Below are 25,333 nucleotides of genomic sequence, written 5' to 3'. Positions count from 1 at the left end.
ATCACTTGAACCCAGGGCTGGATTAAGGTTTGATGAGGCCCTAAACTACTGAAAGTAATGGGGTCCTTTATATGTCCAGCTGTCAACAACAAATTGTCATTTTTTGTGTTGAATATATCCTACATGGTAATTTATGGACCTAATAGGTATCTAAAGCCATTTGCCACTGTTGCTGTATGTAGGTTTTATTTTGTTTGTTTTTTATCTTACATTTTGGAAATGTACATCCATTTATTTTCCTTTAATTTTTTGGGGGGGACCCCCAAGAGAGTGGGTCCCTAAGCTATAGCTTGTTTGACTTATACGTAAATCCGGCACTGCTTGAACCCAAGGAAGGATATCCTGTTTATTACTGTTACAGGTACATAGCTATGTTGGTCTGCCATAGTCAAAACAAAACAAAAATACCTTCTAGTAGCACCTTAGAGACCAACTCTAAGGTGCTACTGGAAGGATTTTTTTATTTTTAATTTTGTTGTGGTTATTACTGTTCGCATTTCAAGATCTGCTCATGCCTTTCCTCATGCCTCATGGCGAAAATAAAACGAGCTCAAGGGAGGAACACTGGCACCTGACCAGTTCACGGGATGCGAAACCGCGAGAGATTTTGCGCGTTCCTTGCGGACCAAATGAAACCAGGAGAAACGAAGCCGCGAGGGATTCTTGTGTGGAAGGTTCGCGTCGCGGCCTGGGAAAAGAGCGGGCGCAAGGGCCGTCAGAGGCGCTGCTGCGCCGGGGATGGCGAGGGGGCAGCAGCACGAGAGCAGCTGCCTGGAGGAGGAGGAGGAGTGTGACGGAGGAAGGGGAGGAGGACGGCGACCAGAAAGGGTTGGCGCTTCAGCAGGCATCGGCAGCAGCAGCAGCGAGTGACCTAGCTGGCTGGCTGCCGCCCTCCTACTCCTCCTCCTCGGCTAAGGCCAGCCCCGGCAGCGCCCATTCGGGGACGGGAGTCTGCGTGAACCGTCCCCCCGGGGCCCCCGCCCGGTCTCTCTCCCTCTCTCTGCGCCCGGCACTCCAGGCTAATTCTCTCTCGCCTCACGCAGCACGCTCGCTTCTTGCCCAGCGCCATGGCGGCGGCGGCGGCAACAGCAGCAGCAGCAGGCGAGCCTAGCAGCAGCGGCGGCCGATACCAGCAGGTGAGGAATGCGCTGGGCAAGACGGATCACTGCAGCGCCGAGGCTTCTTAGGCTGCGCTCGGTCGCGGGAAGCGAAGCGAAGAAGGAGCCGGGGGGGGGGGGGAGCTGCTTGTCTATGACCCACATTGAAGACGTGGAAGCCGAGCCCGGAAGGAGCGGGGGAATCGCTCTCTGCCCCCTCCCCGTCACGGGCCTAATCTTGCTTTCCCCCCTGTCTACTCCTCCAGAACAGGGTCCTCCCCTCCCCAGCTGCTGCTTTGGCCCTTTATTTGTGGGGCCGTTTCATCTGTTTTCCCGCCCCCTTGCTTCGGATCGCCCACCCCGGTTCCCCCTCCCCTTGAGCCCTTGCTTCTGAAGGCCAGAAGCGGAAACCGCCCCGATAAGAAGACGGCGGGGAGGTCCTTTTGCTCCCGGGCTCCTCGGGGATACGAGGCCCTAAGTTAAGACATGCCTTTTAAGATCAACGAGTTGCCCGGCTGCCTTCGCCTTCCCACCCTCGACTGTCGGGTCATTAAAGGCGGAGTAGCAGGGGGATATAAATGCCCCCCTCGGCCTTTCCGTGCGTACTTGCTTATTATACGGGCATTTAAACCTTCCTCGATTGCCAATGATGTGGAGCTGGCTTGGTAGTTATCCCGGATTAATTGACATCGAGTACAATGAAAAGATACCGAAAGCAGTTCGATCCTGGCCTCCCCCCCTCCCCGCCAACCCCGAGTTTTCCAATGCAAGCAGTAAAAATCCAGCAGCACCAGTTTGCGTGCGTTTGTTGTTTTTAAGTTAAGGTGCGTTATACATTCCTATGATACTTAAATGTTCACAATGTTGAGATGTAAACACAGCCTCCCAGCCCACCTTGTGTCAGGGTTTCCCAAACTTGGGCCTCCAGCTGGTTTTGGACTACAGTTCCCATCATCTGACCACTGGTTTTGCTAGCATGGGATCATGGGAGTCGTAGTCCAAAAACAGCTGGAGGCCCAGGTTTGGGAAACCCCCAAACATTCTTGAATTCCAGCATTTGGGATTGTGTTTTGTAATTCCAAGGTCTCTTCTGTCTAAAACTCTGAAGACAATACTGAGCTAGTTTGACCAGTGGAATCAGTACACAGTAGTTCCTATTTTGATTAAATTTGCAAAAAAATTGATTAAATATGCAAAAACAAAAGAGGAAATTTGCAGAAAAGAATTGGTGGTGGGGTGGCATTCCGTGGATTTACATTTGCAGCGTCTTCATGGGAATTACAGAAATTCTAGTGCTTCAGTAAATTTAGTGCTCTGAAAAGGCCCAAACTGTCACTTGGATGCCTTTGTTTATGCTTTACTGAGTGCAGAGGGTGGGAGCCAAGGAGAAATGATAGTTGTTAGTCTTTGTTTGCAACCTAAATATATGGAAGCAGGGAGATTTCTATAAGTGGGTATCTTCCCACTAACGACCACATATAAAAGTAACAATGCAGCTTTTTACTTTACTCTTGTTTTAATCGGTTGGTTTTATGTTTTGAGTTGGCCCTGTCCCTGTTTCTTTCCTGGACTGAAAATTTCAAGGCAACAAATAATCGTCTATTAGTGCCTTTTTGAGGACTTTTTTTTGGGGGGGGGGCCTGAACAAATAATTACTCTCACAATTGCTTACTCAGCAGTTTCAGATCCCTATTGAAGGGAGACTTGCAAGCAAAGCTAGATTTCTCAGGTTAGAGGGAGGAACATTTATTTTATTTGAAATTAATGCTTGGAAGGCTCTGTGTACATGTAGTTTAGCATACAATATGCTAGGCCTAAAAATGACTCTGTCTTCCTTGCAGCGACATAAAATTTAGATGTGTCTGTTGAGTGATTGATGATTAGCTCTAGAAGACATGCATTTCTGTGATAGCACATGGCCTTTTAACTCTGTTAGTTGTGTGGTATTTTGTTAGAGCACATGATTGTTGGCACTAGATGACATTGTTGGAAAGAGAAGCGCTCCTCCCTCCTAATATGAGCTCTAGCTGTGTTAGCCCCTATGCTCAAAATTATGGAATTTTTCAGATTTAATTAATGTATGCTACTTTTTATTTCATTTCTGCAAATTCTGTACACAGGTCCCCACGCCCCATATTTTCAGCCATGCTTCAGCAGATGAGGATTTGAGTTTGAATTTATAAATTTAATTTGTTAGAATTCTGAGAACAGTCTCCAGACTACATATTGCCCACCACCAGCATAGATGATCGTCCTAACATTACACTTTGTGAGGGAAGCGTATTAAAATTTTCAGGACAGAATATTTTACTAACAATAATGAGTATCAGTGAACCTGGGTATTCTGGACTACTTTGTTTCTTAGTTACTTGCATATTCTGTTCAAGGAGCTTGGGGCAATATACATGGAGTTTCCTCTCAATTTTTTCTCACAATAACTGTGATGTAGGTTATGCTGAGAGCTAGTTACTGATCTAAGGTCACCAAGTGAGTGTTATGGTTGTATGGGAATTTGAACCCAGGTCCAACTCTCAGCAATGTCTACTACATTACACTAGATTGTCTACCAAATCATGCAGCATCACATAGTATATATTTCAGATTTTGATTTTGTATAGCAATTTCTTCAACTTCCCTGTTGTACCTCAGATTTGGGCCTCTCAAGTGGAAATAAGATGTTTGACTTATCTGGAGCTTATACATTTCATACTGTATTGTTGTTTAAAAAAGATCCAAGAGGTTATAAATTTCATATTCTGTGGCTGTGACTTACTCTGAAGTAAGGACGCATAGGATTGTCGTTCAAAATGTGGTAGATATTTTTCAGTTAATATCCTAGCAGGAATGGCCTTTTAAACTGGGGGGTGGGTGGGTATTGCTTTGTTTGTTACTATGTTACATATGTTACATATTTTTGTGTTTTTATATTGTAAACTGCCCTGTGATCCTCAGATGAAAGGTGGTATAGAAATTAAAATAATAACAATAACAATGGCAACAATAATAATATAATTGAAATATTCTATCCAATTTGATTCGTCAATAAGTTCAAGTTGGAGCAAGTGTAAAGAACTAGAATGAGTGCAGGACTGATGTGAGGCCCACATCCTCAGGCTGAGGCAGCATAGAAGGGTGTGCTGAGATATCTTCTCAGAGTAGGCTGACTCATGAGGTGTCTGAATCTGAGGTCTCCTCAGGCAACACAGGGATCCTGAACATGGTAGTGGGCTGCCCACTGGAAACCATCACTCTTCTGCCACTCACTTGCTTGGATGTAATTCCTTATTGTCAGTGACTGGCATAGTACACATTTAAACTTCGTAACAGTTTTAGTACATACTAGCTGACCCAGCCAGGCGTTGCTGGGGGTGATTTAGTGAAATGGGAAAGGAAGATACAGCATAAAAGAGAAATCGTACCTTTTTGTACAGGTTTAAGCGTTTAAGTCCAGGTTGGGTCTTTCCTGTTTGTTTTTGTCTTCTTGTATACTACTTATCATTAGTACTATTGAAGTTTTTGAGGTTTTTTTCGTCGATTGTCTGTATGTTCCGGGTCAGCGTCAGCAGCGGAGGCCGAGAAAGCGGCCTTTAAGGCCGGCCGGGGTCTGGCAGGTACGGTGGAGGCCAGAAAAGCGGCCGAGGTGAGTGAGGAAATTATGGACGAGGCTTTTTATTGTGCCCTGGATCTTTGTGGGCAATTCCCCCCCCCCCATTCTCCCTGGCTTTTGGGCCGGGCGAGGTGAGGCAGAAAATGGCGCGGGTGCCAGGCAATATCAATGTTTGCGGTTGATCTGTCTTTTCATTGGATAGTGTCAGTGACGTCCGAAGAAGAGCTGCAGTACCAGTATAGCCACCAGTGGAGGGCGATGTTTTGTTACCTTTCCTGTTGGTTCTTTTCCCAGCATGCCCGGCAGGGTCTGCTGGCTGAGTTTTGAGGTCCAAAAAAGGTTTTTTTTACCTTGCACAGGTGTGACATTTGTATACCCCATGTAGCTAAGAACACTCCCATATAGGAATGTGTCCAAATTTGATATGAATCGGTCAAGCAGTTACGGAGCAAGGCTTTTGCCAACAAACACCCAGCTTGAACATATATATATATATATATATATATATATATATATATATATATATATATATATATATATATATAATTTGGAAGGTAATAACATAGAATGATTTAAAGTAGTGTAGAGGCAACATCTGGGGATGAGATACCTAGATGTTTCAAAATGGCTGAATTAAAATGTATGTTGAAAAATGAAAGACATTGGCTAGAAAATGACAAAAGATGTGGGTAGGACTGGTGAAATGAGGCTTTTACAGTGTGGGTGTGACCCTTCTTATTTCTTTCAGCATTAAACAAATGACAATCTAGGTGACTTCTGCCTTTGTTTGATGTGTGTGTCTTCCTGTTGTGTCATTTAATAATCCTTAATTGGCAACATCATGTATACTGCCTCACCTACAGGAGGTAGCTTCCATAAACTGGAGCAAATCACCTTGCTCTTCAGCAAATGTAGTCATATACAGCTATGACATAAAGTGAAGAGGCACATTGATGAGGATATATGGTTCAGAAAGCTAGAGCCAATAAAGAAGTGGCTGGCAGTAATATGGATTGAGATGCAGGGGTTGTATTTTACATGCTTTGTTGTGAAGTGCTAATGGTGTCTTTTTCACATGCCTAGTAGAGATCTTGGAGAACTCCCCTATGTTGCCATAGCAACAGGATGAGATTTGAGGAGTGGTGTGTCTGCAAACTAGAGGCTCTTGTGATTTGTCATTCTGGGACCAATAATTAGTTTTTGTACACAAGTTAAGGCAGTAGAATTCAGAAATAGAAGCCTGTGTTTAATATTCCAGCTTTCTATGATAGTTTTGGTATGAAGGATTGCATTGTTCTAGATTTGTACATAAGCAGTTGTAAGGGAATGCCTGTATTGATTCTGCTGTTGCATGTGCATGAGAGGCTTGCTGTGTTAAAACGCTTAAGGAATAATGGATTAGCTTTTACTAGAAGGAATGAAATAAATACATAGGTTAGGAAATATTGACCATTCTTCCAATTTAATTGGAGTTTAAATGCCAGTTGTTTGTGTTTTGTTTTGTTTTGTTTTGCCTTTCTACATTGCTTTGTGAATGTGAGTATGAAAACTGTAATGGCCTGAACTTTTTCTTTTTCAAACAAAGAAGCATCCTAATGGCTAGTGAACAAAGTATACATTCTCCATTAGAATAGAATAACTAATCACAGGTTTGTTTACACATTCTAATCTGAGTAATTTGAATAAGAGTAAGAAGCGCAAATACCGAATGAAAAGGCCACATAATTTTAAAATGTCATAAATAGTATCAGAATTAAGGAGTACCTAGCAAAAAAAAAGTACTCAGAAATTTACACATTTTCATATTGAGCTAGACGGATTTTGGAGCAGTCCTAAGAACAAGGTGAGTGGAAAGTGAAGTTGCAGATATTCCAACACCTCCCAGGTCCTGGTGACGTACTGGCCAAGGAATGAGATTGGGTGGGTGTTCTCTTCGTTCTGGTGGTTCTCTTCATTCTTGTTTTTAATTTCCTGCATTGGTTTATTTTATTTTATATTGAGATTTTTTTATTGGTTCTTTGTTTGCTTGTGGGGGTATAGTTGATGGGCTTGGATCTTGCAGCCTCTTGGGGAAGCAGAGGGCCTTCAGATTCATTTGATTCCAGACGTCCTCTACTGCTGGAATGCCTTGTTTCAGGGCCTGCTTCTGGCAGATGTACTGCCAGTGGTAAATGTATGCCTGCAGAGCTTCTGTGAATGGAGGTGCCTGCTTTTGGTGGTGCTGCTCTCTACTGGCCGAAGGGGCACTTTGAACCAATCCTAACTTCTTAGATTCAGCAGACATGGGGGTTAGGATGAGTCTGTCTTGTCCTATCTCCATGTTTTAAAGAAAGGGTAATTAACTACTGGCCCATGTGCCTGATCTGACCCATCATAATGTTTTTGACAGCCTTCCTGCCCTGAATACAATTTTCTGTGGGTGCTCAACAGCAAAGCACCCTTCCCTTTTATGATGTTCTTTTAACTACCATTCGGAACAGATCAGAGCACTCCAGAAACAGGAAGGAACTCTCTAAGTTATTCCAATGTTTCCTGGCCCTTTTGTCATCACCTGCACTTGGGAAACATTATAGCAAATTGGAGTGCTTCTTCCTTTTTCTGGAGCGCTCTCAGCTGCTTTCAGTGATGCCAAAGAAGAGAGGATGAGCAGGGTTTGAGAAAGAACCCATGCAAAGATAAAGCAGATGGAAAAAAGAGGAGTGTGCAACAAATGAAAGAAGCAGGACTAATGTGAGATAAGAAAAGAAAGGTAAGGAGGAGCATTTAGAAGTAGCAAGTCATGCTGCCTGGAGCCAATGAATAAAATATTACAATAAGGAAATGTGATCATAGTGACATGGGCATTACATTACCCTGGTGGTCAGATTTTGATCAGAAGTTAAAGGAGAAAGATGGGAAGGGAAGACCTGATAGTAGAATATATTGCAGTAGTATACCATATTTTTTGCTCCATAAGACGCACTTTTTTCCTCCTAAAAAGTAAGGGGAAATATCTGTGCGTCTTATGGAGCAAATGGTGGTCCCTGGAGCTGAATTGCCCAGGGGCCAAAAGAGGATCATGCTTTTTATTTTACAAAGAGAAAAGGTGGTGTTGAAAGGACCCCGCTCAGCAGCTGATCAGTAAGAGATCGGGAGAGAGATAAGAGTCCCCCCGCTCCCTTTCAGCCCCGCCCCCTTGCCTAGGCCTCCTTTGTTGAATGTGCTGCAGAGGGAGGTTGTATGTTTTCCCAGCGACATGTGACTGGCTGATTAGATTATCTGTCTGGAAACTGTAGAAAAGGCTCCATTTCCTTTAGAAGCTGCATAAATGTGAGTTGAACCCCATAAAAGGGGGTTTCCCTCTTTGCTTTTCCCCCTTTGCAAAAGGAGCTTTGCACCTTTGCAAAAAAAAAAAAAAAAGCTACAAAACTTTTAGCTGATCCTCAAAAAAACAGGGCTTTTAGAGGAGGAAAACCAGAAAAAAAATCTTGTTTCCTCCTCTAAAAACGAGGTGCGCCCTATGGTCCGGTGCGCCCTATGGAGCAAAAAATACGGTAGATCAGAAGTGGTTTCTAGTCATGCCATTATTAACTGACAGAAACCACAGCAACAACAGAAAGAGAGCCAGTTTCTTTTTTGTATCTCTTGTAATTGGGCACTTTTACATACAAATTATGCTGTTGGGGGAGAGTGCTGTGCTGATATTTTGCCACAATCACTGCTGGCATGTGATTCTGGAAAGGGTTGCAGTGACCCTTGGGCAGAAAAGGTTAGCCACCTCCATTTTAAAGTAAACCCACTTCGCCAGTTGCAAAAACACAAAACAGTCATTGACCTGGTTACCCCAAACTTTGAGCTGGCCTTGTTTTCTACCTTTCTGTGCTCCTCACCACTCAGTTGCTAATCCCCAAAAAATAAAACTGTATTGCAAGTGACAACTGGCTAGTTTTATGCTACTAGAGCAGCATTTGTTCATGTAAAATTGTATGATATGCTCTTCCTACTGTGTGAATCTTTACTGTGTACAGTGGTACCTTGGGTTACATACGCTTCAGGTTACAAACTCCGCTAACCCAGAAATAACGCTTCAGGATAAGAACAGAAATCGTGCTCTGATGGCGCAGCGGCAGCAGGAGGCCCCATTAGCTAAAGTGGTGCTTCAGGTTAAGAACAGTTTCAGGTTAAGAACGGACCTCCAGAACGAATTAAGTACTTAACCAGAGATACCACTGTACTTAGTAGATTTTAGATGGCTGGCATTGTTGAAAAAGAGGCTGTGTGCTTTGTCCATTAAGAGGAGGATCATTTTCATGTTGCTGGCAAGATGTAATGTTGAGTCTTGGAATTTATAGCTTGCCCCTTAATAGAACAACTGAATAGGAAGGAAGGAAGGGGCCTGTAAGGAGATCCCATGTAACTTTCTGGACTTTGAAAAATGTATTGCATCTAAATTACCTAGATTTTGGTGCATTATAAATATCATGGCACAATAACAAAATTGCAGCATATTAACAAAATAATTCAACACCACTATTATTTTACTCTCATTTTCTCCTTGTGTGTGTGCGCGTATGCACATATATAACTATCAGCATCACTGGAATTTGCTTGAATAAAAAAGTTTTTTAAAAAATCTTTTACTCTGCATAACAGAATTGTCAGCATGTTTTCTTGGTTGTTAATCTCCACCTTTCTTCCTTCTTCCTTCTGTCATTCTATCTGATATTATTATGTCACCTTTTCAATGGTTTCCCAAGATTGACACTTAAATCTCAAATGGTCTCTATCCCTCCCCTGCTTGCCTCCAGCATGCCTTTCCTTCTTGCATCTAGAATGCAAAAGCAACAGTTCTCCCATTTCTCTAGGGGTATTACCTTAACCATGTCTGTGGCATTTCTTCTTTCATTGCGTGCACGGCCTCAGATTTCATTCTCACTTCTTTCACAGATTCTTCTGACTGTTTCTTCCTGTTCACAGAAATATATCCAAAGTAATCACTTCTAATTTACCTAATGGCTGTCCATTTTTTGCAAATGTATACAACACGTAGCTGCTCCAGTACTATAACTTCTTTCCCTCATAGCTATCTATCAGAGCCATAGACTAAAGTTAATGATTGCAACTGGTGATCTGCAAGCCAAGTCCTGGTCTGCCATTTCCCATCTGCAACCACCTTCCCCTCTCACCCCTCCCTTGCTTTTCGTTGCTCTTTTTGGGTGGTGCAGGAAGTAGAGATGATTTCCAGCTTAGCAGTAGTCTTCCATGTTCTTCTGGGTTAACTGGAAGCTGAGAGGGGGAAGGAAATGGCCTTCCACTTCAGCCTAGTCATTCCACAATTCTTGCTGCAAACAATTGCTTTACACCAGGAGTAGTTGACTCAGACTGCTCTCTAGTCCTGTGGTATCACAGGCTTTGGTGTGCACCTTGAGAAGGAAGGGAGGCAACCAAACCCATCCCTCCTTCACCACTGTCACCAAGCAGATACTATTTTTCTTTAATTGGGCCAGTATACTTACTTTATTGAGAAGAGTCATATGGCACTTAAGTGTGAGGTGAATAACAAGTTCTCAACCCAAACATTTCCAAAACAAACTGTTCTTTTACTTCAGAGTTTTTCTAAAGCATCAATTTTCTGGAAAACTATTTTAGAGAAGAGAAATCTGGTTTTGCATTTTGCTTAGTAATCTATAAGCAAATAAAAAGAAACATGTAAACACACTATTTTAGAGACTGTTTTTCTAACCAAGCCAATACTTAAAAATTTGCACTCTGTATTTCAGTTTCTAGGTCCCCTTTTAACCTTCTTTTGGCATCCTTTAAAGCGATCCAGGTCTCTTACAGTGTTTTAGCTCATTCTCTTCAATTCTTCAACCATAGCTCTTCAGCTCTGACCCTTACTATTCTCTAGTTACAGGTAGGTAGCCGTGTTGGTCTGCCATAGTCAAAACAAAATAAAATAAAAAATTCCTTCCAGTAGCACCTTGTTGTTGTTCAGTCGTTCAGTCGTGTCCGACTCTTCGTGACCCCATGGACCAGAGCACGCCAGGCACGCCTATCCTTCACTGCCTCTCGCAGTTTGGCCAAACTCATGTTAGTAGCTTCGAGAACACTGTCCAACCATCTCATCCTCTGTCGTCCCCTTCTCCTTGTGCCCTCCATCTTTCCCAGCATCAGGGTCTTTTCTAAGGATTCTTCTCTTCTCATGAGGTGGCCAAAGTACTGGAGCCTCAACTTCAGGATCTGTCCTTCTAGTGAGTACTCAGGGCTGATTTCTTTGAGAATGGATAGGTTTGATCTTCTTGCAGTCCATGGGACTCTCAAGAGTCTCCTCCAGCACCATAATTAGCACCTTAGAGACCAACTAAGTTTGTTTTTGGTATGAGCTTTCATGTGCATGCACACTTCTTCAGATACACTGCATGCACACAAAAGCTCATACCAAGAACAAACTTAGTTGGTCTCTAAGGTGCTACTGGAAGGAATTTTTTATTTTATTTTGTTTTGACTATTCTCTAGTTTTACTTATATACATCATTTTCTGTTCCCTCCTAACTTTTTAATCAAGTCACAAGGAGAATTGAGTCCCAGTTATATTTCTATTTCTCCTTAATTGCTTACTAGCTAAAAGTTGGATCCTTTGTTAAATACTGTAGTCAATATAGGCCAGGGGTTGGCTATCTAAGGCCTGGGGGCTAGACCTGACCCAATCGCCTTCTAATTCCAGCCTGCGGATGGTCTGGGAATCAGTGTGTTTTTACATGAGTAGAATGTGTCCTTTTATTTAAAATGCATCTCTGGGTTATTTGTGGGGCATAGGAATTTGTTCATTTTTTCTCCTTCAAAATATAGTCCGGCCGCTCACAAGGTCTGAGGGACGGTGGACCGGCCCACGGCTGAAAAAGGTTGCCGACTCCTGATATAGGCTGTAGTTGGAACAGACAACACTTCCCTGAGTTAGAATGTAACAGGGAGCTGTGGAAAGTTCTAAAATGAAAGTGGACGCTTTTGTTCTGCTCCATCCATTTATGGAGGAAGAGGGGAGAGTGTGCAGGATTAAAGTTCACACAAGCACTTCATCATAATCGAAATGCGCAGTTATCTATTATATCTGAATCAGCAGTTAATACCTGCAGTTGGGCACTCAGGAAGTTGCCTTCTACTGAGTCAGAGCTGGTCAGCCTAGCTCAGTATTGTCAACACTTGACTGCTAGTGGTTATCCAGTGTTTCAGGCCAGGAGTCTTCTTTCCCACACCTACCTGGAGATGTCGGGCATTGAACATGGGATGTTTTCATGCAAAGCATGTGCTCAGCCACTGAGCTACAGCTTTTCCTCTAAGGGCCCCTTCAGTGTAAAAAAGAGAGCGTTCGCTCTTGAATGTAAAATAGAGAACCATGGGGAGAAATTACACACTATCCATTGCCTTCTATGGTTCTGGGCATATAATCCAGGAGATACTGTAATTCCCCAATCCATAGAGCCAATATTTATTTATTTAAACAAATCTGTGGGTGACCTTTTACTCCAGCTATCTGAGTTCGGCAGTGTTGTAGAATATTGTGACCCTTGCCAACCAAACAGCATGGGCATTTGCTTTCTATCTCATGGAGAAACATTGTTTTGCCATTGCTTTTTAAAAATTATTGATACCTACATGTCAGGTGTGCCTTGGGTTGCTCACGAGTAATCAGGCATGATTCCGAATTGTATTTTAACAGTTTTATTGTGCTAAGCTATTTACAAGCAGAGAGCTAAAAAAATGACTGTATCAGTCACTAGCAGAATCCGGGAGTGCCGGTTTCCGGCTACGACCCTAACAAAGGAATTTGGGCATACCCTCCTCCCCTGTCTCCTTTTGACACACCCCCCCCATGCAACTGGGGCGACGGAAGAGGTGTGCTGCCCTCTGAGCGAATGTTGCGGGACGCGCTGGGGATCCCAGCAACATCCCCAAGCCTCTGCCTCTCCAAACTGCCTCTCCAAACTGCTTGTTCCCTGCCCCTCCTCACCGGAGGAGTCGCTCTGCCCATTTGGAGAGGTATCACTGCTGAGGGGGGCTCTCTATACATCAAAAACACGTTGCTGACACTACAGCTCCATTCTATGCATGCTACTAAGTCCCAGTTTATTCAGTGGAACTTAACTTTCAAATAAATATGCATAGGATTCTAAACTTAGACTTCAAGTGTATGATCTTGCTCAGTATCCTTGCGAAAGTACAAAGAGAACTAACCATACTCCTTTTTCTAAGTAGTCACAATTCTGTTGCACAAAGATGCATGATCTGTTTGGTCAAATGTTCTGGATTATGCTTCCACGTTATATAAAGACTCTGCTGAGTTGCAAATCAGTACATTTAATTGCTACAGTAGCCAGAAAGTATGCATTCTTTTTTTTTATTTCTGCAGCCACAGTTGAAATTAATCTGACTTTTTTATCTATGCCTTTAAGATAAAAAGGTGCACTCTTCATCTTGTCCTTGCCATGTTAAAACAAAAAATGTCTCTGTCTCTGTTTAGTTGCAGAATGAGGAGGAGCCTTGTGAGAACCTGCAAATTGTAAATGATTTCCCACCACCTTACAGCAGCATTTCTGGGGAGAATGCAGGTATTTATTTATTTTTAAAGTGCTCACTGATTTTTGTTAGTTGAGTATCATTGCTAATGGTTGGAAGGATAGCAAAGTTATGTGAAGGCAGCATAAATTCATGGGGAAATATGTGATTTCATAAACCACCTTTCTTGGCTCATCTTACATTCCTGAGTGCTCTGTCTTAGCATAGAGAGGAAGGCAGCATTTCATTCTGTTGCCAATTTATATTATACTGCATTTGTGGCTGTAAAACTTGATGCTAATGGTGTGTGTATCAGGAAAGGGAGAGGGAGAGGTTTTTTGCAGCTGGGTGACTGGTCTGCTCTACATAGTGTTGTCAACCCAAAAATTCTGTTGCCACCTCTGAACATACTTTGAAACCATAGATAATTATTCCTTGCTGCTTGCAGAGTGCATCTTTCTCCAAGTCTTCATTATATCTGTGAGGATTCTGCAGACATGCTTCGGTTGTGCTCAGCTGTTATGACAGGCTATGATCATCTTGCAAAGTTCCAAGCCATCTGGGTTTCAAATTGGCACCTGGGAATATATTTGCATGCAGTGTAGAATTAATAAGATGAATCAAAACACCATAATCTACTTCTAAGTGACACTCATTATATGATTATGTTCATCATTTACATCAGCCTAGCCTTGACAACCTTGCATTTTGGAAAGCAAATTAACACTGATTTATCTGACGAGGTTGTGCACAAGGAATCCTGCTTTATCCATTTCTATACCTGAATAAAAGACCATAGAGCAGGGGTGGCTGATCAGTGATTTTCCAGATGCTGTTGGACTACAACTCCCATCTGCCCCAGCCAACCTAGCGAGGGGTCAGGAATGATGGCAGCTGTAGTCCAGTGGCATCTGAAAGGTCACAAATTAGCCACATTATGTGCCATAAAGCTTGGTTGCTGCCATATACACAATAATTTCACTATAATCATTTCACCTTTCCTTATTTTTTATTACCAGGAAGAAATATTAGGTTGTAATTTTTAGTATGTAGGTATTCTGATACTGTAATTAACCTGTCCCTCTCCCATCTATTTTCACCGCAGTGTATTTTGATTATAAAGATGAGGCTGGGTTTCCTAATCCCCCGTCTTACAATGTAGCCACAACCCTGCCTACTTACGATGAAGCAGAGAGAACCAAGGCGGAAGCTACCATACCTTTAGTTCCTGGGAGGGTAAGTGCAATATGATATAGTGTCATGTGCCTTTAGTTGTGGTATCTCAACCATGCGATTTTCAAGGAAGAGTAAGCATTGACGGTAGCTGCACTTTAGTTTTCTTTGGGGGGGAAAGTATTGTAAGCCTAATGCCGGTAAATTAGTTTGTCTGACATTTGCTAGCCACCTTGAATAATTTCTGTCTTAGGAGGAGGACTTTGTGGCACGGGATGACTTTGACGATACTGACCAGCTGAGGATAGGAAATGATGGCATTTTCATGCTGACTTTCTTCAGTAAGTACACTTAAAAAAAAAAACCCTGAACCTTTGTAACAGAACTGTTAACAAGATTGAACTAGCATTTTACTTTCTTTTTTCAAAGAGGTGGTTCATCCATATTGTAAACTAACTGTCTCACCTGAATATTGATTCTCCACGTTGATTGTATGATACATGCCTGCTTGGGGTGTGGTCGCTGCCCTTGCTAGTGCAGATGGGCAACTTTTACCACGAGCCAGCCATTTCTGGGCAGAGAAGGAATTTGTCGTTACTTGGGGTGCATTAGGTTAGGAATGAAACTTTCAGAAAAATGGAAGGGTGGAGTGACCATTTCTGCTTAAAAACATATGAAGTGCATTGCTGGTTCAGATCCAAGATCCCTCTAGTCCAGCACCCTGTTTTCAAGTGAGATGCCTCCGTGACACCCACAATTGGCACAAATTGAAATCAATTGTGATTGCTGTATTCTCTCTTTTTTTTTTTTCCTTAGTGGCATTCCTTTTCAACTGGATTGGATTCTTTCTCTCTTTCTGCCTGACTACCTCAGCAGCAGGAAGATATGGGGCCATTTCTGGATTTGGTCTGTCTCTCATTAAGTGGATCTTGATTGTCAGGGTAAGTTGAGGAGTGGAAAAAGAAGGCTGCATCGATAGGCAAGTGCCCTGTGTATGATAGGCAGTGCAACAAATGATGCCCTAGTGAGTCCTCCCTTTGTGAAAGTCCTAAAGACAAAACATGTACTAAGCATATGAACATGTCTTTATTATATTAAGAAAATGCTGCTTGATTGAGTTACTAACCCTGTGTAAGCATTCTGAAATTCTGAACACCATGATCTTTGCAACCACCAAACACGATTTTTGAAATGGAAATTATGCAGATTTGCGCAGTGTGCTTGTTTCACCTAATTTGCATAGCTTCAGACTACCAAAAGGCAGCTCCATTGAAGAGTAATTGAAAAAAAGATATCTGAAATACATTGCTGTGTAATTATGTGAGGTGAATGTTGTCTTGAAGGGCATGGATACCGAAAAAACTCTGGTTTGGTGTAATGTATTCCCACAAATAGGGGGGACACATTGGTTAGATAGGTTGATGTAGACGAGCAAACAAAGGCTGTGATGTAAACTTTCCATTTTTGATGTATGTAAAACTGCAAGGAGAGACTAGATGCCCCAAGTCTAGCCCTTTGGAGTACTGGCTACAGTATGCCAAAATGACCTGCCCATTTTATTGATTAGATTTTATTCAAAACTGCAATAAAAGTTACTGGCATGGTTTGAGAATTTTTTTTTATACACATACACACACAAAAATAAAATAAAATTGTGTGTGTGTGTGTGTAGGTTTCTAGCAGTGCAGCATACCTTAATAAAGCCAGATTTGCCTGTTGTTGGATAGATAAAACTACATGTGTATAATGTAGCTGTTTGTTAAGTGGTGCTTAGAATTTCACTGCCCTTGTACCTTTTAATTTCTGAAGTGGAGATAGAAGTGAAAATGCCTATGTAGAAGCAATGATTTGATTGGCTGAAAGGATTTACTGTCTGCAAAGCTTATATCCCCCGCTGGAAGTTATTGGTGTTGCAGTGAAGTCACCCAATACATTCTGTATGCAGTTGATGGGCTGGTTTGTGTCAGGGTGGCGATAGTTTGAGGATGTGCAAAAAAAAATGTGATTGAGTTGATTTTAGATTTTAGAAGACAGAGAACTCAAGTTTGGTCCTGAATTGTACAGTCTTTTGTATTTCAGTAGTTGCATTTTGCACATGCAGGAGCTTTGTTTTTGGCCATTAAGCGCAGTATCGTGGGTTCTTGATTTATAGCCACTCATGGATCTCAGGCAGATAATCTCTTTCACATCACCTGCCCCCTTAGAATTCCTCATCCAGAACAGGTTCTGAGATTAGCTTTCCTAGTGGCCAAAAGGACGCTGTCTTGTCTGGATTAAGTCTGACCTTGTTAGCATACATCCCAGACCACTGCAACATGAAGTGCGTGTGTGTATTTGGAGAGTTACCTCTTCACATAGAGATTTTTTTGGATCATGTCCTTTCACCATGCAATATTGATTTTTGCAGAGATTTAGAAGGTTAACCATGAGTTACTGGTGGTGTGTGTGTATAGTTTTACAAAATTTATATACTGCTTAATTATTATACTAAACAGTTTACAGAAGAAATGTGTGCGGTAGCAGTAATTTACCCAGCAATAACTGCTGCTAGTAACAAAATGCCAGTGCAAAAATCCTGCAACTACATACTGATTGACCTTATTCTCCCTCCGCTTTTTTAATTAGTTCTCCACCTATTTCCCTGGCTACTTTGATGGTCAGTACTGGTTGTGGTGGGTGTTCCTTGTGTTAGGTAAGTGTCAAACGTTAATTTCAGTTTTTACTTTAGGAATTGTGCATGAACCTGCTCATATCTAGTTGTTATTCCTTACTTGTAATAATGATTGTAGTGTATTTTTAATGTTGATTTCAGAAAGGGGCTTTTCTGCCCGTCTTTTATGTTAGTTCCTATGCTGGCCACTTGAGAAAACTTTGGCAGATTTTTGAGATGTTCCTTTCAAGGAATCCTGCCATCTAGTGGACATTTCATTATTTGTAGTAAGAAACCCACAACCTTGTTTGACTGTGGAAAATGACAGGTACATTGCTGTATCTGTCTCTCCTCACCCCTGAGGGATAATAGCAACTCTGGGAGTTGTGGTGATCGGGGGGGGGTGCCTTTTCTGATCCAGCAGGGCTTTTCTTAAGTTCTTAAAACAACACAGGAGGAAAGAATTAAATACCCTCTGTGATCAAATTGGCACCCACACCTGACTTTTTGAAATAAAGAAGAAAAAAAGTGGGAAATTTGTTCCACAGGTCTGTTGGGTCACAGTTTAGCCCTCATTGACTTGGAAAAACATCAGTGATGTTAACTATTTAGGAAGAGAGGCTTTTTCAAAACAGAGGAAATCTGTCAGTGGTGGGTCAGATCCTCTCGGGAAGCTGGGAGGATGTACAGGTGAAACTCGGAAAATTAGACTATCATGGAAAGGTTCATTTCTTTCAGTAATTCAACTTAAAAGGTGAAACTAATATATGAGATAGACTCATGACATGCAAAGTGAGATATGTCAAGCCTTTATTGGTTATAATTGTGATGATTATGGCGTACAGCTGATGAGAACCCCAAATTAACAGTTTCAACTTTGGGGTTTTCATCAGCTATACGCCATAATCATCACAATTATAACAAACAAAGGCTTGACATATCTCGCTTTGCATGTCATGAGTCTATCTCATATATTAAACTCCAGTAGCTAATGAAAACAATTGCTTACATAAATGGACTTTTCCACGATATTCTAATTTTTCGAGTTTCACCTCTATTTATAACATGCTCAGAAAAATGAACACCACAGATTTAGAAACAAGTTCATGATGATAGCTGTGTGGTTAAATAATAGTGTGAAGAAAACCATAAAAGGCAAGAAAGCTTCCCTTAAAAAGAAGAAGTCTTGCCAAAATGAGAACAAAAAATGATTCCTAATTCCAGCAAATAAATGTGTCAAGCAAGAAAAGGGGGGGAAATGAGGAGAAAGTTGGTAAAGGCATGAAAACAAATATTTCTTCAACTACATCAGGAACAAGGAACTAGCCAGGAAAGCAGTAGGAACTTTGGACAACAGAGTTGTGAAAGGAAAATTAAAGGGGGGCACAGAGATGCTCCAATTGGTACAAACATGAGCTTCAGGTTCACTTCCCCTTCCCCACTGTGCATGAAGTGGTGAGATTTAAAACTTCCTTTTCTGATTTGTAAGAAACTGCTGTTTGTCATTGCATTAAAACCTGGGTTGCTTGTGACTCATTAACAAAGCATGGTTTGAACAAACCACCCTTTGCTAGGTTTGGATGCACTTTCTTCTAAACAGGGCATGGAAACTTTAAATATTTTCTCTCACTCAAAACAGCGTATGGAGCATGCAAGGTTCATAACCATAAGCCATAGTAGGTCCAGATAGTGTTAACCCAAGAGCTTTTGCTCAAAATTGAAACTGCTGAATTTTCAATGACAGTATACCATGTCATTAAACTCAACCTCCTGATGAGAGGATTGAAAGGTACATTAGCCAAAGATGTACAAATGTGCTTCTGGTCATGGCCACAACCTGCCCCTCCAGGAGCAGAAATGAATCCAAAGATACTCCCAGACCCAAACCTGATCCTTACCAGAGGATTGGAAGGTAACCAATATGAGATCATTCCCCCCCCCCCAAAAAAAGGGACTCAGAGGGAAGCGGAGCTGAAGAAATAACAGACCCTGTCAGGCTAACCTTTTTCTAAAGTTGGTTAAAAGTCATTTTGAAGCTTGAATTACAAAGCAAATAAAAGAACAAGTGTTTTTCAGTCAGCATGGCTTCTGTAAAGGGAAGTCCAGCTCACCAACTTTTTCAATTCTTTGAGAGTATCAACAAACATATAAGTGGTTCAGAAGATATATGATTGGACATCCGAAAACATTTTGAGAAAGTCCTTCACTGCAGGCTCCTGGGTAAGTGTAGTAGTGATTGGATAAGAGAATGGGTAATCATGTGGATCAGTAACTGGTTAAACAAGAGGGAACCAATTGTAGAAATGAACCTTGCCTTTCAGAAGAATGGAAGGTGTGTATGTGAAATATATCTCTGTTATTTTTTGTTAGGCTTTCTCCTGTTCCTCAGAGGATTTATCAATTATGCAAAGGTTCGGAAGATGCCAGATACATTTTCCACTCTTCCCAGGACTAGAGTTCTCTTTATTTACTAAAGGTAATTCTCTGGGGAATCTACTTTAATACTTTCTTTGTGTTTCTTTGCTTGATTTAAAAAGCAGGACTTCCCACATCCTATATACCAGGGGTGGCCAACTCCCAAGAGACTGGGATCGACTCAGAGAGTTAAAAACTGGCAGTGATCTACCCCCTTGGGGGGGGGGGGTCAGGTCAAAGTTGTTGAGCTTTTTTTAGGGAGGAGGAAAGCCCATTGGGGGGTGCAGGGCTTTTTTTTAGGGGAGCCAAAGTTGTGTAGCTTCTTTGGGGGGAGCCAGTGCTCTACCGCAGATGCCCAGTGATCTACTGGTAGATCCCGATCTACCTGTTGGACGTGCCTGCTATATACCATCTTCAGTGTTGTTCACCAAATAACAGTGGCTGATTTATTTTATTTGTAGAGCACCATTTACTGTTATGATCCTAGACACATTTTGAAGTCCCATTGATTTCAGTAGAAGTCACTTCCTCCAACTTCTAATGTGCACTAGTATTTACACTAAATTATACCCATTTGAAAGGACAAATATGATAACTGCTTTCATTTCCTTTTTGCTGGAATCTGGGTCGTGTCTTACAGAGAAACCTGCAGTTTGTTTATTTCATTACATTTATATATCACCATTTCTTCCAAGTTGCTCAGGTTGCTTTACATGGTTCTCCTCCCCATTTCAACCACACAACAAACCTGTGAGGTATGTTAGGCTGAGAGATAAGAACTTACCCAAGGTCACCCAGCGGGCATCATGGGTTAGTGGAAATTCAAGCCCTGGTCTCCCAGATCAAGAATTGCAGAGAGGTGGCCTCTTTAGAGTCTAGGGTCTTAAATGGTGGAGCAAAACCCAAGGAAGGCATGGGATACAGTGGATTCTAGTCCACGAAAGCTTACGCCACAATAGATTCCAGATTATTTGTATTCACTATGACTCATCACCGTACTTTGGATTGTCCTGGATACCACCATTTGGTAGCCAAGCCCAAAACCAAAAGTCTCACTTGGATGCATTTTGGCTTGCCTGCTGCTGAAAGTGGCCATGAGGTGATTGATAATATCATCATTTATCAGTTTTAGACCCTTAAGTAGTAGCAGTTGCCAGGACATTGTCCTATTTGCCTCTGCACAGTTCCTTCCATATATATATATATATATATATATATATATATATATATATATATACACACACACACACACACACATATTGTGATATATCACGATGTTTAACAGGTGGTAATTGCGATATTGAAAACCAGTTATTGCCCTGCCCTAGACACCACAAAATTTGATGTTAAGTGCTGGGTTAGAAGGGCCTAGAAGCTGAGAAAGGAGTCCTTAGTTCGAAATATTTGAAAGACATGCCCTTGCCATTCCATAGAAACTGTTATCCCAGAGAAACCTGGAGATATTCTGTCCAGGACAGTAGTGGGAAAATGAAAGTTTCAACTGGATGTTATTAAGCATGCATCCTATAAAACGGAACCTTAGTTTTCCCTTTCCACTTTTCTTTTTAGCCGGCCAGCAACCACACAAGCTGTAAAAGGTTTGCCTTTCCTTCCAGTAGTTAATGAGATACATGGCTAGACCACACACAGAAAGAAGATTTCTTTAGCAGTGGTGGAACACTTAAAAAAACAAACCCAACCACCATCATGACATGGGCCATGCAAGAAACGCAGTTGGCACCCACCACATTAGAACATTTGAACTGGAAAAAAGCTATTTAAAAAAAGAGAAATGCTCTGTGGTTAGGGTTTCTTTACTTCCTTAGTATGGTTTGTGGTGTCCTCTGTAGTCCTTTTGGATCTGAAATTCACACTGAATTACAAACTTCCCTGCTCCTATGTTTTTTCCCCCCCTCAGTTCCAATGTTAGAAACACCATTAACTAGTAGGCCACTCTTGTTCTTTTGCTCTTGCTGGAACCATTAATTATAATTTTTATCTGAATGTAGCTTTTTCAAGCTACTTTTTTGGGGGGGGAAGAGGGGGAATCATTATCTTCTTAGCCTAACCTACCCCACGGGGCTGTTGTAAGTACAGAATAAAATTGGGAGAGCCTTTTACAGATCTTTGAGCTCCTTCAAGGAAATGTGGAATAGAAAGGTAATAAGAAATAATACGTTGAAGCTGCTTGGTTCTTTATAACAAATTTCACTGGACTAGAAAGATGACTAGTTATTTGAAGTGTAGTATAATCCTGGGCATGTTTACCCTGAAGTAAGCCTGACTCAGTTCCATGGAGCTTACTTGAAAGTAAGCTTAAGATGGGAGGCTTGACCTTCTGTTCATGTGGGAGGCTATGGGCTGGTGCATGTGTAACCATAGTTAAGGGCTTAGGAGCCAGCCACAGGATTGCATGCTTCCTATGTCCAATCTGTCCTTGTTCATACACAAAATCACCCTGCCTCTCTTAACTCTTGCTTAACAACACTAAGCAGTGTATTCTAAAACTCCCCCCTATATTATTTATATGGGACGCAGATGGCGCTGTGGGTTAAACCACAGAGCCTAGGGCTTGCTGATCAGAAGGTTGGCGGTTCGAATCCCCGCGACGGGGTGAGCTGTTGCTCGGTCCCAACTCCTGCCCACCTAGCAGTTCGAAAGCATGTCAAAGTGCAAGTAGATAAATAGGTACCGTTCCAGTGGGAAGGTAAACAGCATTTCCATGCGCTGCTCTGGTTCACCAGAAGCAGTTTAGTCATGCTGGCCACATGACCCGGAAGCTGTACGCCGGCTCCCTCGGCCAGTAACACCAGATGAGCGCCGCAACCCCAGAGTCGGACACGACTGGACCTAATGGTCAGGGGTCCCTTTACCTTTATATTATTTATACCCCTCCCCACCTTTTTCCCTGACAGCGACTCAAGGCGGCTTACAGATAAAAAGGAAACTAAAAACATAGAAATAATAATAATTAAAGAAACAATTCAACATTGATAGAGTTAAAACTCTTTCATTCTCTCTCTACACACACACACACATATAAAATCTATTAAAACCATACAAATAATTATTATAAAAACAGCACTGTGCCAGCCCTATCATTGGGAGCAGTCCATTCCCAAAAGCCTGTTGAAAAAAGCCAATTTCCTTATTTTTTGTTTCAAATCCATAAGATCAGCAGGGCTTTCAGATTCCTGTCTATCAGAAATAAATGTACTGATACTGTTATTTGTGAACAAAACACCAGATCAGCACCTGTCCTTGTTTTTACCATTTACACTCTTGGAGGTTCTTCTTTTTTAATCTTCTTAAAGTCCCTGAGAACATAAAAAGGCCCGTAGCACTGATGATGACAAGAAAATGTTGCTTCTTGTAATAGTTGATTACTCTGCCCACATCCCGCTACAACCTAAGCAAGAACACTGCCAAGAGGTGCGTTTAACTTTAATTTGTTTAAAAGTTACCCAGCCTAGCACAGGAGGGGGAACACTGAGCAGCCACGTATGAACAACAGTGCTGCCCTTTGCCTGCGAACGGTTCTTTTTGGAGCTACTTAAACTTGATGGTAAAATCTAGCATATCATTACCAATCTTAATTTTTTGAAAAGGTATAAAAATTGCTTGATAATTAAAATTTACTGATCCCCCCCCCCATTATGCTAGGGATGCCATATGTCTGGGAAAACCTGGACACATCCTCTTTTTGGGGTGCCAACATGCCTATCCGGGTGGACTTTTACATTTCAATGGAAATGTCGGGGGGGTGGACTCGCAGTAGGGCAGCTCGGGCTGCTCTGCAGGCTGCAGCTGCTGCCAGCCTGAGCTGGGGAAAGAGGCATGTGGGCACAGTGGCCACACCCACCTCTTTCCCCAGCACGGACTGGCAGCAGCTTGGGCTGTCCTCTTTTTTGCTCTTCAACCCTAATTATGCAGCTCTTAGAGACACAAACTCTCACAGACAGAAACATACACACGTGTGTGTATGCTTTTGATGTGGTCCAGATTCTGGGTGATTCTGTTAGTTTAAAATATTTTAAATTTAAACTTAAACTCATGTAATCAAGAAGATTTCTCTCCTGCCCCCCCACCCTGTTTAGGGTTTTTTGTGGGTGAGAAGAATAGGGTTGGAATTCATTGTGCCTCTGTTCGTGTGCCATACCAGAAAAAAAGTTTGACCGTGTACATTTTGTTTATCAGTCACAGAGACACAGGAGTGAGGTCAGAATTAAATGTAATAGGCAACGTGGGAACTAGAAAAAAAGGATTCAAAAACTAGTGAACAGTTTTGCATTTGCGTATGCAAAACGTATTCCAAGATTGTAAACATCCTTCTCTTAGCTAAAATAGTAACTGTGCTTTTGCTCTTTTCAGACTGATGTTTTCTGGCAACATTTTCCTGCATTGATGACTTCTCCCTTAAGTGGACACTTGCAGGAAATAAATCAAGACTCTCAACACAGAAGGAAAAAAAATAATCACCCGCTTTAAAATGAATAAAGTACTGTTGGAAAAAGAAGAAGCATTTCTTTCTATTTGTTTCTAGATGTAAAATTTTAATAGTTTAATGCAGAACTCCTGTAATCATTGATTCATTAGTGGCTAATGTTTGAAACGGCTCTTGCAATCAAGTCTGTGATGTTACTAATAATGCCTTATATAGTATTTGTAGTTCTTTAAATAGCATGAGCTATTGCCCTGCAGCCAGAAGGGGTCAGTCTTGCTTTTTTTGTTCTCCTTAAAATTGAACTTTGAATATGTTTTCTTAGTGTAAGATAAGTAATAATGCTGGCCATTGTGAAGGGGTGTTCTTGGAACTTTAGAAATTTGTTTTGACTGTATTTCTGCACATAGTATGTATCTGTTGTTAAAATAAAATGAAAACAACCTGGAAATAAAATCTACATGTACCATGTGGATGTTTTTAAGGCATAGTAGTGAAAGAGCATTAAGAAGCTGGTTACAAGTATTAACTCTTGGTAGTATGTATTCAGTATTTCTTACTGTTGTACTGCACACTTTTTGGGTAGGAACTCTCATAGTATATGTTGGTGGTGTCAAATTCAAAGAATTTGATAATGTGCTGTATAAAATCAGAAAGCACCTAAAATAATTTGATAATGCAGTGCATAAAATCAGAAAGCACATCACCATTTGGGTTGACTTTAGAACTTGAAATGGTTCCTAACATAGCTGTACTCCTTGCTTTTCTAATTTCTGGTGCATTTAAATACAGTATAGATTAATGTGGACTTGTGTGATTTCTGCAAAGCAGTAATTCAGAGTTTTATTATGTTAAAACTGTAAATATAGCAGAATGTTAATAAATGTCACTTATATTACTAGGGCTTTCTTTTTGCTGTACATCAGTGTTTACATGGGTGCCTATTTTTCCCCTTAAGTGTTAACCACCCCTATCCCTGTAAATTCATGGCAACTGAGTTACATAGACATGATGGTAGCAGCCAAAAAATAACTATTTTGCTATCATTTTCTGACTAAGGGGCTACTAAAAGAGCTCATTTTTTCTGTCTGACATTCCATTCTACTGTCTTTGAAGTCACTCCATTCTTAGTTATTTGTGTTCCATTGCCCTAAACACTTTGACTTGCGTTGTGGATACTTCCATTTGGGAACATTGGGTCTTTCTATGGAGAAGTTGCCAAAGAAGACAAACTTTTCTTAACTAACCCCAGGCAAGTTTGTGTGTGTGTGTTGCTGAATCAAATATGGAGCAAAATCAGGTGCCAGCTCTTAATATTACAATATTGGTGGATGCACAGAGTTTATTTTCCATAAACCTATTGCTTCCATTGCCATTAATTCGGAAACTTTGAAGCATATTGGTAGTTTTCTCGTTAC

At 41.5% G+C, this 25,333-nt stretch overlaps 1 protein-coding gene across 1 annotated transcript; it reads left to right on the top strand.

The window, feature by feature from the left end:
• Nucleotides 1-902: 902 nt before the first annotated feature.
• Nucleotides 903-24,813, top strand: NDFIP1 (Nedd4 family interacting protein 1). The gene is made up of 8 exons (XM_033140035.1): nucleotides 903-1,136; nucleotides 13,202-13,289; nucleotides 14,342-14,472; nucleotides 14,663-14,750; nucleotides 15,226-15,350; nucleotides 17,035-17,101; nucleotides 19,430-19,535; nucleotides 23,846-24,813. The coding sequence occupies exons 1-7, from the start codon at nucleotides 1,068-1,070 to the stop codon at nucleotides 19,531-19,533; spliced, it is 672 nt and encodes a 223-aa protein (XP_032995926.1). The 5' UTR covers nucleotides 903-1,067; the 3' UTR covers nucleotides 19,534-19,535; nucleotides 23,846-24,813.
• The last annotated feature ends 520 nt before the right edge of the window (nucleotides 24,814-25,333 follow it).

Source organism: Lacerta agilis, chromosome 2 (genome assembly GCF_009819535.1).
Source record: "Lacerta agilis isolate rLacAgi1 chromosome 2, rLacAgi1.pri, whole genome shotgun sequence".
NCBI lineage: Eukaryota > Metazoa > Chordata > Lepidosauria > Squamata > Lacertidae > Lacerta > Lacerta agilis.
Note: the sequence above shows the minus strand (reverse complement) of the source record. Positions and strands in the feature narration are given on the sequence as shown.

What these genes read in the sequence shown, in the direction of transcription:
- NDFIP1 (XM_033140035.1), top strand. Translation starts at nt 1,068, where the DNA reads ATGGCGGCGGCGGCGGCAACAGCAGCAGCAGCAGGCGAGCCTAGCAGC. An exon ending in CATTTCTGGGGAGAATGCAG is followed by an intron (nt 13,290 to 14,341) that starts GTATTTATTTAT and finishes TTTTCACCGCAG; the next exon opens with TGTATTTTGATTATAAAGAT. An exon ending in AGTGGATCTTGATTGTCAGG is followed by an intron (nt 15,351 to 17,034) that starts GTAAGTTGAGGA and finishes TTTTTTAATTAG; the next exon opens with TTCTCCACCTATTTCCCTGG.